This window comes from Carya illinoinensis, chromosome 3 (genome assembly GCF_018687715.1).
Source record: "Carya illinoinensis cultivar Pawnee chromosome 3, C.illinoinensisPawnee_v1, whole genome shotgun sequence".
In the NCBI taxonomy this organism is placed as follows: domain Eukaryota; kingdom Viridiplantae; phylum Streptophyta; class Magnoliopsida; order Fagales; family Juglandaceae; genus Carya; species Carya illinoinensis.
In genome coordinates this window covers 22,967,470-22,982,201 of record NC_056754.1, presented here as the reverse complement: position 1 = coordinate 22,982,201, position 14,732 = coordinate 22,967,470, and the positions used below count along the sequence as shown (strand labels likewise).

Sequence of the window (14,732 nt, the reverse complement as noted above, 5' to 3'; positions counted from 1 at the left end):
ATGTTTTAATATAAATCTTAAATTTATCTATTTTTAAAAAAAAAAAAATGTGCATGACTTACCGACTCTAAAACTGTAAATATAGTTGCTTATACGTGAGTATGCTTAATTTTGGTTAAAGTAGCCATACATGAAATTGGAAACTTTTAATTTATTGATTAGAATTGACTTGATATTAATAGGCTAATTGGTTAGCATTGTTTTTAGATACGGCATTTTTTTAGAATTGGCTTGTTTATAGATAAACCAATTTGGTTTAACTTGCTAACCAACATTCATTCTGATGTTGTGATTGGACCCCAATTTCTCTTCGGCAAGCAGTATTTATTTATATGAACATTCCAAAATATAAAACATGATCCCTATAATATTCAGCTTAATATGTAATGCCAAGGCCAGGCTGTGAAAATATTAGTCCTTTTGGTGAACGACGCCGTTTAGGTGAGGGATTTTTTTTTTTCTTTTCATGGTTTCGCTCCCTCCCCACGACAGTTTCTACTCCATTTTCCCTTCCCCAACGTTTCACCCCTTCTCACGCCATTTCAGATTTGCATTCCCCAATATTTCCTCAACCGTTTTCCCCTTCTGTTACCCACATCTTCTTTTCTCTCAAATGCTCTCCCTCATTTTTATCCCTTTTCCCTGTTATCATATCAACCTGGTTGCTCCTCAAGTTTCCATAGCCAACCACCCAACCCGTGTACATACATGTTGGCACCGAGAGTAAGGAACCAACCACGCAGCCTCTCATCATGACCAAAACTCCCCAAGCCACCTGCCTCCAGTTCACGAAAACACCTCCCAACACAAAACGCAGCAACCACGGGAAAACAACCACTGCCCAAGCACCAACGCAAGCCACCGTTGCCATCCCCACCTTTTAGCAGTACTGTGTTCCTTCCTCCCATGAGATTCTTCACCGTCGGCCACTAAGCACCATCACAAGTCACCACAAGAGAACCCATACTAGCCTCTCTTTCCATACACGACTCTACCCTTACCACCGTGCCCAGCCAACCTCACCAGCTTAAATGTAATCACCGCACAGCCTTTCCCTCGTCCAAGCGGTCCCCTGTTTTAGTCACTAAAAACAGAGCTGCAAGCACGCCCTCGTGACCCACACAGTTGCGACCATCCTCCTCCACTCGACCACCTCGCATGCCGCCGGGAAGCTTTCGTCACCCCGGTCCGCCACTCCTCTCTCTCGGTAAGTCACGACGAGTTTTCCCCATGGCTCCACCTCCGCTCCCCCTCTTTCTCTCGGCTTACTCTCTCTCATTTTCTTCATTTTCTCTCTCATCACTCTCTCTCCCCGTGTGCAGCCTCCCAGGATCTCCAGCGTTTTCACCTTTGCCGCCCAAATCCGTTGCAACTCCTTCCCCCACGGTGAGCACACTTAGGCCCCATGGTTTGATCTGGAAGTATAAAACTTCCGAGTTCCTCTTGTTTTCGTGTTTCTCCTAAGGGCCATGCACTGTATGTATATTTACAAAGTAGTTTTGTATTAAGTCTAGTTTTGTTTTGTGAAGTTTTATTTTTAAATATATATTTACTAAGAAGAAAATAAATAGAGATTTGGAATATATTATTAGGAATATTATTTTTCTAAAATATGAATTTTTGAAGTGATCAGTAAGTACAAAATTTCATTTTGAAGCATTTTAAAAGGATATTTTTTATTTAACCAAACTACGGTTTTCTACTATTAATGATTTTGATATAATTATGTTATCTAGTTTTATATTATATAGTTAGACCTTAATATTAAATAAGTTAGAATTTAATGTGTTAATCGGAGATTTTAAGTGAATATTGAGGAATTTGGAAAAATGATGATACTTAAGGATTTTAAAATTTTAGGTTATAAGGAATTAAAATAGGATAAGGTTGGCATTTTGGGTTCAAGTATCGATATATAGATTCAATCGGGATTTAAGAAAGTTAAACTTAACTATTTTATAGGTGATTATCAGATTTCTGTTAGTATTGGTATGAGGAAGATCTAGAAAGGCTAAAAAGTTCAGATAAGTGAAATTCCTATATTAGGTTTTACACGAATTATTGAGACAGAGGTTAACTTTATGAAAAGTTTGCATGTTTTTATTACGAAATAAGAACTTGGGAAAAATACAACCTTGCTCATTTATTTGCATTACTCATGAAATTTGTATGAAAAAAGGAAAAATGTTTTCTGACATGCATTGTGTAGACATGAGCTATATTTTATCATACTGTCTCTAAAATGTGAAAAAGAGCGATATTGAAAATCTGAAAAATTATGTATTGATTTAGAAAGATGTTCTGACTTTTGTTTTCAGAATGTGAAAATGATCTGAATATGTTTTGATACTCTGTTTTCTTTTAATATGGCATCTGAAAAACCTTTGGCATGGTGTACTAATTTTGTATCTCACTCTGTCTTTGCTCTGCTATGCTTTATTTAGGTTGGTACGACCAACTCTTCTGTCTCTGAGTGCACCCACTTTGAAAGTAAGGTGGTTTATTTGTGGTTTTTCCTATGTGCACACTCGGGATTCCGAGAATAATAAGAGAAAAATTTCACCTGGTTCTGCTTAGTTTGGCTGTTGGGATTAGCACAACCCTATCACGGGGGTAAAACATGGTTTCTACTTTGTGAGATGCTCTGTTTTGATATGATGATGATGTTCAAGTTATGTTATGCCAAGATACTCTTGGTTTTATGTCTTAAAACCATCACTCTGTTACTTTTGAAAATATATTTGTTATGCATGATGGCTCTGAAAAAATGTTTTGCTTTGCATATTATACTCTATAAATGTTTATGTTTGTACGCTAGTATATGTCCTTTGCTTACTGAGTTTTTGATAATTCATCTATTATCTTCATAATATTTTTCAGATGATATTGATGACCCAGTTGGGAGTAAGGAATAGAAATTAGAGCTTGGCTAGCTATGGATAGAAGGTTGGGTACCTAAGGATACCAATATATTTAGAAGGGTTTGATTTGGAGTATTTGGAGTTCTTTATGTCTTTTGGATCTATTGAGACTTATTTAAATTTTCAGTCTCTTATGTTAAGGTTACTAGAAAATTGTGGAGACAATGATTTATGTTAATTGATTTTTTCATTTTGATGACTTTATGGATGATTTTATTTATTAAGTTGATAAGGATGACTTTATGTCTGTTTTGAAATCTTTGGATATTTATTTGTATTAGGAGACCCGATTATATGTGACAAGTATTAATTATCTGACTTTCCTGAGAACAGGACGTTGCATAATATGTTGAATAGTCGAGAGTTTATTAAAAAAATATAGGTAGAAAATATTCTGGATAATCCGATTTCATGTTCTCTTAAGAGGTTTAGGTAGTGAGTTGAGTTGAGATTAAAATTGAAAGTTGAATAAATTATTGTTAGAATATTATTTTTTTAATATTATTATTATTTTAAAATTTGAAAAAGTTCAATTTTTTATTATATTTTATGTGAGAATTTAAAACAATTGTAATAATTAGATAAGATGAATTGATATGACTTTTGTATCAAAATCGGGACTAGTCAGTGACTGATCAATAGAATATTATAGATAAGGAGAAAGATTCCCGGAGGTAGTTTGAGCTAACAAACCAGTAGTAAGAGGACCATCGAGAGTCTCTACTACAACAACCTGGACACTTAAAAAGGCCGCAATAGAGTGAGTTTTATCAGCTTTGATAGTACTATAATGGTTGTGGGAGATCTCCATATCTACAAGTTACAACAATGGGCAAGGGAGAGAAAACCAAAGGACAATTAAGATTCATCTTACAATGCAGCATCGAGTGACTTTTACCATATTCTATGGTCGCATGCATGCGTGGCACTTGTAGTAGGACAATGATGCACCACCAACTACCAACGACTCTACAACTTATCTACGATTTCATAATAAAAAATATATATTTATCTTTTACTTTAGTTCAAAAATTTTGTTCTAGCAAAAAGTTCAAAGTACGGATAAATATAATATAGCTACATTTAGTCAACAAAATGAAGGATAGTCATGTCAAATTAAAATGATAATGATAGGCTTACTAGGCTTGCAACCTGATCAGATGTAGCCGGGTTTGAGACCAACCCAACCCGGTTCCAATTCATAAGCGCGCCAACCTGATTCGCATCAATCTGAATCATTCGGGTTGGGTCGAACTCGAGTTTGGTTGCAAAGTATTCTCCAGGAAGAAGAACACGATTATAGCATCATTTTTCAAGGAGAAATCGAAGGAAATGGGAAACAATTAGATGCAAAAAATAAAAAAAGCAAAGGACCATTTGTCAATGCACATTAAACATATTTTCTTCTCAAAACATAATCGACAAACCAAGGGTTTGATTTTCGGTTTTCACTTTTCAACCCTTTTCTTCTTCTTTGATTCAAGCTCCTGCTTCTTATTTGGAGAGATGGACCAAGGGTTTCATCCTCCTCAATCGATCATGGGTTTCGACAGTCAAGGCCTCACTCCGCTCACGACCATGTCCAAGCATAGCCATGCCCACGCCCATGTCCAAGCACGCCCACGCCCACTCAATCGCGCAAGAGATGGATTCTGGAAGCTGGTGATTTCGCTTTGGAAGAAAAGCCACTCCCGTTGGTGATTTCGCTTTGGAAGCCAGCCACTGAATCACGTCCACTCAATGCCCAGTGACCCATTTCCATCTCCCCTTCCTCAAGATACCATAACAGATTCAAACACACTGTAATCTTTGTCATCCTTGTTGTCGTGGCCGAGGGCGACATCAATCAGGCCCTTAATCAGACCCTCTATGTTTGCTCAACGAGAGAGATGAAGAGATAAGCTTACCGAGAGAGAAGAAGAGATAAGTATTAAGAGTGCGGCTAGGGTTTGAGTAGGTAAGAAATGAATGTCGGACGGGTTGACACCCAAAATACAAACCGTTACTAGCAACGGATTGGAGACCCGGTCAGGTTCAAATCGATAAAACTTGGGTCGGATCGGATTATTTTAATTGGAGTAAGCGGGCTTTCGGTTCATGTGCACAGCCTTAAGGCTTACTAGTTACTACTTCTTACTATTCATTTAATACTTTTATTTATTTATTTTTTATTATTATTTTATTTAATGGTTAAAAAAGTGATTATTAGTGAAGTTGTATTATTTTTCAACGATTAGGGATGTTAAAAAAAATACTTAAAAGAAAATTAAAAAAATATAAGTATCAAATACACTATGAAGTAATAAATAGATAGTAGGAAGTAATAAACCTATCATTATTCAAATTGAAATTATTTTTTAATGAAGTAGTGCAATTACAATGATTGATTTAAATTGAGTTGTAAAATAGTCTAGGTATATCATTTCCCTATCTTATATTATAACCTATATCTTAGTTGATGAATGTTTTTTGGTTGGATAGTCAAAATAAGTATAATGGCTGATTAGTACCCCATAACCTACAAAACCACAGTCGTACGACGAAGATGTTCTTTCTCAATCCTCTTAATTAGAAAAATGAACCTCGTTTGAAATTCAGACATGGGACGTGCCGGCACATTGAAGTTTACAGTGGATATGTGCTTTCAAGTAGTCAATACTTGGGTGTGGTCCCACAGGCAAGCATGTCTTTTGCTGAAGGAGACTATCCAGCAATGGCTTCCTATAGAACAGGAGGGAAAGTTCAAGGAACAAATGTATATTTATACATTTGTAATGCTCAAAAGTGCCTATTTCCCCAAGGCCCAAAAGCTGTGAAAAAAGTTGACCAAAGTCAAGAAATCAAAGCTTGGTACCTAAATCTTCTTCCATTAGAATCTCCTGAATCTTCTGCCATTAATTCTGAATCCTTTATATCACAAGCTATCAGACACCTACGTATAAAATACCAGGAAACGGGGTTGCATATTTGATGGAAAATTAACTATCGGTATTTCGATATAGACTCTCTCTAAGGCAGTGCCACTGCTTTCCAAACTACCCTCATTGAGCCACCCACCCACTTCTCAGCATCTCCACTCTCCTTGATGAATGGCACCCTCACTCTCGCTCACAAACTTCTCAAATCCCACAAGGGCCACATCACAGCCCTCTTCAAGCAATCTCTTCATATCCCCACCTCCCACTTCCTACAAACTGGCTTCACTCTCTCCTCCCTACAATGTGGAACCCTCTTGCAGTCCCTCACCAACACCAAATCCTTTGCAAAAGGCCAGCAACTCCATGCTCACGTGACCACTTGCGGTACTCTCCAACAGAACACTTACCTGAACACCAAACTCGCTGCCTTTTACGTGAGTTGTGGCCGTATGGCAGAAGCCCAGTTGATTTTTGATGCGATTGGTTCGAAGAATAATTTCTTGTGGAGTTTCATGATCAGGGGATATGCTTGTAGTGGGTGTTCTTTAAAGTCCGTTGCTTTGTACCGTGAAATGTTGAGTTTCGGATGGAAGGCGGACAAGTTCACGTACCCGTTTGTTCTTAAGGCCTGTGGCGATTTGTTGCTTGAGGATATCGGGAGGAGGGTTCATGGTGAGGTAGTGATTAGTGGATTGGAGTCTGATATTTACGTGGGAAATTCTCTGCTTGCGATGTACTCAAAGTTTGGGGATATGGGAACGGCGAGGGTGCTATTTGATAGAATGCCTCTGAGAGATATAACGTCTTGGAACACGATGATATCGGGCTATTTGAAAAATAATAACCCCAAAAAGGCTTTGGTGGTTTTTGATATGATGGCAAATTCTGGATTTGGCGTGGATGGGACTACTTTGCTCGGTATCCTCTCTGCTTGTGCTGGTCTAATGGCCTTAAAGCCAGGGAAAACTTTACATGGTTACATTGTTCGAAATAATGCTGAGTTTTCTAATAAGTTTTTGAGGAATGCTCTTATTGAATTGTATTGCAGTTGTAGCTGTATGGCATACGCAAGGCAGCTATTTCATGAGACCAAGCTAAAAGATAAAGTTTCTTGGAATTCTATGATTTCAGGTTGTGAAAAGAGTGGAGATGCTTTTGAGAGCTTAAGACTTTTCCGTGAAATGGTTAAAGAAGGAGAAGGGCCTGATGAAGTGACTGTTGTAACAGTTCTTGGAGCTTGTGATCAGATTACAGCCTTACAATTCGGCGCCTCTGTTCACTCATGTCTTGTTAAGAAAGGGTTTGGTATCAATACTATTGTGGGAACTTCCCTCATAGACATGTATTCCAAATGCGGAAGCTTGACTTGTTCACGTCGGGTTTTTGATGAGATGCCGGAAAAGAACTTGGTTTCTTGGAGTGCTATGGTTATGGGATATGGGGTTCATGGGAAGGGAGGAGAGGCCATCTCCATTTTTCATGCTATGATAGCGAACAATGTTCTTCCAGATGAAGGTGTTTTTACTTCTGTTTTATCAGCATGTAGTCATGCAGGATTAGTCAATGAGGGAAGACAAATATTCCAACAAATGTCCAGCGAGTACAGTGTCAAGCCTACACCTGCTCACTATTCATGTTTGGTAGATCTTTTAGGAAGAGCAGGGCGCTTTGATGAAGCATATGCGCTTATCAAAAGTATGGAAGTTGTTCCTACCAGTGATATATGGGCTGCACTACTTTCTGCTTGCAGGCTGCACCAAAATGTCTATCTTGCCGAAATTCTGGAACAGAAAGTTTTTGAAATGAACCCAAACGGGGTGGGTGCCTATGTTTGCCTTTCCAATATTTATGCTGCAAAGAAACGGTGGGATGATGTTGAAAGGGTAAGAGCCATGGTAAGAAGGAAAGGACTGAAAAAGCCCCCAGGCTGCAGTTTTGTTGAGGTAGACAAGATGGTTCATCAGTTCTTAGTTGGAGATACGTCTCATCAACAGACAAAAGATATATACGCCGAGTTAGAGAGCTTAAAACGGCGACTGAAGGAGGCTGGATACAAGCCTGATACAAGTTCAGTTTTTTACAATGTCGATGAGGAAGCAAAGGAGAAGATGCTTTGGGGTCATAGTGAAAGACTAGCCATTGCTTTTGCTCTTATTAACACTGGTCCAGGGACCATCATTAGGATTACTAAAAACCTTCGCATATGTGGGGATTGCCACACGTTGACAAAATTAATTTCTAAGATCAAATGTCGAGAAATTATTATGCGAGATATCCATAGGTTTCACCACTTTAAAGATGGAATCTGTTCATGCGGTGATTATTGGTAAATTATACTTAACTAGGATAATTGTACATTGAATACAGAAATAGTAAATTCGGAGATTTTATTTGAACATCAGATACTCAAGAAGTTTTTTAATTGATTCTTTGACTTTTGAGTATTTCCCCATTTGGTTGTGTTCTCACTTAAACATAGAAAAGATCTTGTCTATCAAATTAGCGAGTGCACCACCGACACTCATATCTGTTTCTTTGTCCCATGGGGATGGCTCCGTTGGTTCGGGTTGCTTCTAGCATATCTTCAATTGTCATCTTTCGCTTAGATCGCTCCAATGGACCTATGTTGTACTTTCCTTGGTGTCTATCAAATTAGTAAGTACACCACCGACACTCATATCTGTTTCTTTGTCCCATGGGAATGGTTCCATTGGTTCGGTTGCTTCTAGCATATATTCAATTGCCATCTTTGGCTTAGACCGCTCCAATGGACCTATGTGATGGTTATACTTTCCTTGGTCGGGACAGTAATCCTACAGGGGAAGAGAGAGAGAGAGAGAGAGAGACAGAGACAGAGAGAAAGCAGTTGATCATTTGAAGTTCAAGAAGCATATTCTTTTTGAAGTACAGAACAATTAATAGGATCATTGCCTTACCTGATCAGCATGCATCTTTTTCACAAATGTCTTGAATATATTGAAATTCGTTTTCTGCATTAGATCATCAGATAAACGAAGGTACGTCACCCCATACATCCTTAGTTTTGGTCTGCCCTCTTTGTTGACACCATTAGGTCTAGCATTTAGAAGGATTTGATTATAACCATCAAGATCATATCTTGAAAGAGCATTCTCTCCTGCAACGTCAATGTTCTCTCTCCAACCCGCACTCAGAACCTGCAAATGCAGGTGCCACAGATCAACCGAGTGTATTTGTAACGACTTTGTCCATTCACATTATTCTTCCAAAAGATGCATAATTAATGGAATCAATTATTTTAGAGGTGACTGGAACCTCGATGAGAAACAAACTTGGGAGGTTGGAAAGGCTCTCTCTCTCTAACACACACACACACACAGAGGAACGGTTTCCCCTAATATATAATAGTAAAAAATAAAAGGGTAAAAAAGGAACATCAAAGCTATTGATGTTATTAAAAAAGACATTTAAAATGAAAATCTTCTACAAATCCACCACACGAAAAAGCATATCTCAATAAGAAATTGATAAACATGACATTAGATCTTAAAAATAGAATCAGGAAATAAGTCTTACCTGCTGAACGAGTTCCTGAGGTCCGCATTTGGCATCAGCACTTTGTTCAGAGTCCCTCATCTCAAGACATGTGAAATTCAGAATGCCATAATGCCTGGACAGCATCCTTGCTATAGGTCGGTATCCATCTCTATCTTTTAAGTTGTAGTATCCTGCAGTAAACTCTGCAGCATGATTATCTGCTTTATACCACCAGTGGATTCCAGAGACCTGATTTCAAAATGATGTATGAGTTTTTTGTGGATAGAAACTAGAAGATGGTTAGTACTGTTAGTATGAGATGTTTGTAACGTAATAATATATTATACTTTGGCTGCTAACTTGACTTTACAGTCCATAAAAGCTTTATTTGCTTCATCCAGGATCTGGTCACCATGGCTCAGTAACTTGTTAGAATACCATGTCAAGAAGAACTTCCCTTTCTCAGTGAGGTATGTACCATTTGATCCAAAGAACTGTGTAGATTCAGGACTGTCATTGTATGTCCCTGCATTATCTGGCAATTCCCACTCGGGATGACCTTCACTTGTTGCAACTTTTTTGAATTCTGCCTCGAGATATTTGTCATAGCACTGCAGCATTTAACACGTAGAGTGTGGTCTTAGTGATGAAAACATCTTTAAAAAAAATGAAACTAAAACCTATTTCTAGAGGAATTTTCCCTAGGACATCCAAGTACGTAAAATCACTCTCACCTGAAATTCTCCAATGCCAGGGAAGACCCATCCTTGATTTCGTGGATAAGAAGGATACCTTAACTCCCCGGCGGGGCCAAGTCCCACTTCAATGTCTACTATAAATCCATCTTCTAAAAAATCTGACATGTTCTCTCTGAAGCTCTGCATGCAGTCGCTGTATATCTGTACAAATCAAATTTAATATGTAACAGATCATGATCATGTGTTAGGTGGATTTCAGAACTAATCACAATCCAAATCAAGGTTGGCAATATTGGACTTGGTGAGGAGGTCTGTCAATGGTTTTTCAATTGTATTTATTGGCCACCCTTAAATCCAAATTATACAAATACACCAGCAGGTTTCCACGTACGTGGGTGATACTTGTGTTGGATTTACCATATCGACTATAACTTTTGAAGCAGGTAGGGAAAAGCCAACGAATTTGGCATCAGAGGTCATAATCATAATTGTACTTGAACTAAGAAACTGGATTTAGATAACCCATCTAATCTTGGTTACATTGCTTAATGTCGGGCAATCATTTGCTTGTGTTTACAGCAACCAGTTCAGTCAAATATATTGCAGTTTCAGAGAGCACCCTTAGAAGAAGATATCACACTAATTTCATGGTTTATTGGATAACATCCTTGATTGAACCCATGACAAGATCACCAGACAATGGATTTTGTTTTGCAATAAACCATGTGATTTGAATGCTAGTATATATGACCAATACCACTTGTAGTACTTGGATCAGCAGCATGAGCCTAAATTACAGAATGAAGTAATTCTCACTAGACTTACCTCAACAGCAGTTCGTCCATTAAAGAGACGCTGGTTATCAACACCAAGACTGAGGTACTCCTTGTTCCTGTTACCCGTGCGATTGGTATAAAAGATATCGGGGTCTGATTCTCCAATGTCAAGTACCCACTGAGGAAGTGGGATGTTGACAACATCCCCCACGTTCCCTCCACATTGGTGGAAAGACATTATGGCTTGTAACTTCAACCCACATTCTCTAACAAGTTGAAACAAGCTCCTAGAAGCACTCCAATTGTACTGCTTAGGCCCTTGGGATTCTATAATCCCCCACCAGACATCTGTCATTACACCATCCACACCAGCTGCTCGTAGCTCCTTGAGCTGTTTCTCAAGCCCGTCTTTGTCTTCTAAGACATTGTCAAGTGTAACAACTCCCAACTGGTAGGAAAAAAGTCAGCAGTTAACTACCATCTTAGAATGCATAAATCAAATGTGAGTGAAGAGGATCGGTTTAATTGAAACTTACTGGGAGCATTACGTAGACTGGGACATAGTTTGCCAGCATCTTTTTATTGCAAGTGAGAGATGTTTGAGCCTGCATTTTTTTAGTACAAAGAGGATGAAATGCTTCCAGTTTAACTTCAGTTCTACTTCCTTTTATAGGGAAAAAAACCTGTCATTATCTACCGTACCTTATCTTTGCACGACAAAGAGTGCACATATAAATAACTATAACTATTTAGTATCTTCTAGGCCAATATGAGAAGTAGAGCATTGGCATTGGACTAGCCATCCCAATCTTTAAAATTTGACAAATATGTAACTTTTTTGCTTTTAGCTAATCACTCAAAACTTGAAGTCTAAATTAGATTAGCCATCACACTCTCTATAATAATAAAATATTATTATTTTTTATTATTTCTATTTCTTTAATTATTTTTTATTTTTTAAATACTTTTTATTTTTATTTTTATTTTTATAGTCAACTAGGGAAACAACAGTATGGAGATGCTAACTTTCATGGGATTGACAATTTTTGGATGCACATTCATTTTTTATGCATCCAAAAAACTGCCTGCCCCTTTTTGGACATTCACAATGCTATGGGGAAGAACTTATCCGATACAAGTAAATTTACTAATCACTCACTAAATTTACAAGTAAATTATTAGCCTATATGAGTTATTTGTGAAAATATAGTAACAGCTTAAACTTACAGCAAACACAAACACATATACCAAACAATCGCTTCTGTCATAAAAATTTTAAAACATGGATTGGCCATAAGATTGGAATAAAAGGACACTTGAAAGTTACAGAAAACCTCAGAAGAAGGCAAGATTCTCAAACACTAGAACCCCCAATGAGTAAAAGCTTAAACTCAAAAGACACTTCAATAAGAAAATATAATGGGAAAAAATAAGTAGCAAGTTACTCCACTCTTAAAAAGAAAACATAGATAAAAGCCACAAAGCTGATCACCAGCAAATGAATTGCACTGCAACACAGATAGATTGCCTTCAAAACCAAAATTAAATTTCATGCGTACTACTGTAGCCAATGAATTCATACAACCATAGTCAAATCATAGCGATCCCAATACTCAAAAGACCTCAATCAAACTTGTCAACTACCATCTCTGTCCTCATTTCTTGAGTTTTCATATCGTTGATAAGATTAAGAATGCACTCTACATAACAAAGGTAAATCACTCCTAAAACTGGCATGCTCCCATACATAAATTTTCATTAGGCTTTTCCTGAATAATATTTTGTGGGTACGTGTAACATCCGGTCCTAAAGGTACGATTTATTATTATTATTATTATTATTATTATTAGATATGTTTTGACGTAGTAATTTGGTTTTGAATAGGATTCATCTTTTGATAACTATAAGCCCCTTTTTTTTTTTTCTCTCTGTTTGATTTCCTAATCAGAAAACTATTTTTTTCAAACACTTCAAAACTCTTATCCTCTCGGTTTTTCTATCCTCGCGGGAGTTGTTCTCCAAAGTTTAGTTGAATTCAAACTCCCAACTCCAGACTTTATCCAATTTCTCCTCAAGACTCACGGAATCTCCCTCTCCCTCATCTATAAATCCCACATGATCCTTTGTATTAAACACAAAAACATCTGGAGAAAAACTCACTCGCCTAGGCCTCGATTTTTCCCAGCCACCGTCGACGACCACCAGGACGTAGGAACACCACCCACGGTGCCAGAAATTGCAGACCAGCCCAACCCCGTCGAACCCACTCCCTTCTGGCAAGCCCACTACCGTCCGCCACCCTCCCCTCCCTTTATTTCTGTCGGCTTGACAGATTCTCTCTCTTACTCTCTCACTCTTTCTCTCTAGTGTATCGAACCACCATTCCGAGAAGGCCAGTGGCGTCGCCGGTCACTCCCAGCCACCTCTGAGCCGTCGTCGCCTCAGCTTCCTCTCGGTAAGCATCGCACAGCCATTTGATTCTTTTTTCTTTGTCTGGTTTCAGTGATACGCGATCTGAGCCACTCCCGTAAGCTATTTCCTTTCTTTTAATTGTTTTGTTTCCAATTTTCTAAAAAGCCCCTTCAATGCTTCCTTAATCACATGTATGCCCTTTAACCCTTAGCCTATACCGACCAGATTCTTTATATTACAATGGCCTCTGGGCTTTAAGCCATTCGACCAAATGGTTTTTTTTGAAGGGTGTTGCGCCTAGTTTTTTCATAAATTTATTAGATTGAAGGGGCTAAGGGTCATTGAGAATTTTGCTTGGCTATTGAGAATTTTCAAATGAAAATTTTGAGTTTTAAGATTAAATATTAAATTTATTATATTTTAATATTATTATTATATTAGAATTTGAAAAAGTTAAGAAAAAGTTAAATTGTTTATTATATTTTGTATGGGGATTTAAGAAAGTTGTAATGATGAGATGAAAATTTTATGTTTGAGATGAAAATTTCTTAGGGTCAAGCAGAACGGCTTGGCCACTAAGAATTTTCAGATGAAAATTTTGAATTTTAAGATAAAATATTAAAATATTATATTTTAATATTATTATTGTTTTGAGATTTGAAAAAGTTAAAAAAAAGTTGAATTATTTATTATATTTTGTATTGAAATTTGGAAAAATTGTAATGATGAGATGAGAATTTTGAGTTTGAGATAAAAATTTTAAGTGGCCAAACACAAGTTTTTAGATGGACTTGTTTAATTTGGATGGGCTTATTTTACTATTTTTAGAAAATATTTATTATTTTAAGTAGGTTGATTTTAGAAATTAGCATACTGTTTAATGTGAGTTGATGGTGTTTTATGATAAACTGTATTAATATATTTGAGGGGTTGTTTTACTTAAATAAATATAGTAATCATAGAGTTGTATTTATCAGAAAATATTTAAGGGATTTAAGCATATTAGTATACTTTTAATGTATTCTTTTATATTATTTTTTAGCCTATTATTTTAGTTAATATTTCTATTAACCTTTAACTAGATTTTTATAAAATTATTAAGTTATATGTTTACACAGAATATTAAGTATTATGATATGAGTTTTGGAATAATATTATTTTATGTAATCTTTTTATAATTGAATATTTATTAAATTATCCATTTGGTATTATTTTAAGTACTTAGAATGTTACGACATGTTAGTGAGGAATAGTGCCTTGTATAGGTCACGAGTTACGACGTAAGATTTTGGAAGCAACGCTAATAGGTAATTAGTATGTTCATATAATTGCATGTGTATTGTAATTTTCAAATGGTATATGAAAATATGATGTTTGTCTATGTTACGCTATGAGCTAAGTCAATGTTAAATTTCTTTTACAATTTTTAATGAATTATGACATTATGCTTGTATGAATGAATTTGTTGTTTGATAGAGTGAATGATTCTAA

The 14,732-nt window shown here is 36.8% G+C and overlaps 2 protein-coding genes and 1 long non-coding RNA gene across 6 annotated transcripts; 2 read left to right on the top strand and 1 right to left on the bottom strand.

Annotated features, from left to right (window-relative positions):
- Positions 1–370: 370 nt before the first annotated feature.
- On the top strand, positions 371–3,178 carry LOC122303850. Its single transcript, XR_006240839.1, has 3 exons — positions 371–1,207; positions 1,323–1,386; positions 2,881–3,178. It is a non-coding gene; the product is annotated as an uncharacterized LOC122303850 (long non-coding RNA).
- Positions 3,179–5,361: 2,183 nt separating this feature from the next.
- On the top strand, positions 5,362–8,237 carry LOC122303846 (putative pentatricopeptide repeat-containing protein At3g11460, mitochondrial). The gene has a single exon (XM_043115833.1). The coding sequence runs from the start codon at positions 6,007–6,009 to the stop codon at positions 8,167–8,169; it is 2,163 nt and encodes a 720-aa protein (XP_042971767.1). The 5' UTR covers positions 5,362–6,006; the 3' UTR covers positions 8,170–8,237.
- Positions 8,210–13,353, bottom strand: LOC122303849 (beta-amylase-like). Of its 4 annotated transcripts, none has more exons than XM_043115835.1 (8): positions 12,990–13,353; positions 11,366–11,493; positions 10,879–11,277; positions 10,090–10,254; positions 9,703–9,966; positions 9,395–9,604; positions 8,776–9,015; positions 8,210–8,652 (listed from the first exon to the last, which is right to left on the bottom strand). In XM_043115835.1, exons 2-8 carry the CDS (start codon positions 11,438–11,440, stop codon positions 8,461–8,463), a joined length of 1,545 nt encoding a protein of 514 aa, XP_042971769.1. In that variant the 5' UTR covers positions 11,441–11,493; positions 12,990–13,353; the 3' UTR covers positions 8,210–8,460. The 4 variants fall into 4 exon arrangements, with proteins under 4 accessions (XP_042971769.1, XP_042971771.1, XP_042971770.1 ...); XM_043115837.1 differs by having other exon boundaries at positions 11,366–11,434; XM_043115836.1 differs by having other exon boundaries at positions 12,994–13,353.
- Between the last annotated feature and the right edge of the window lie 1,379 nt (positions 13,354–14,732).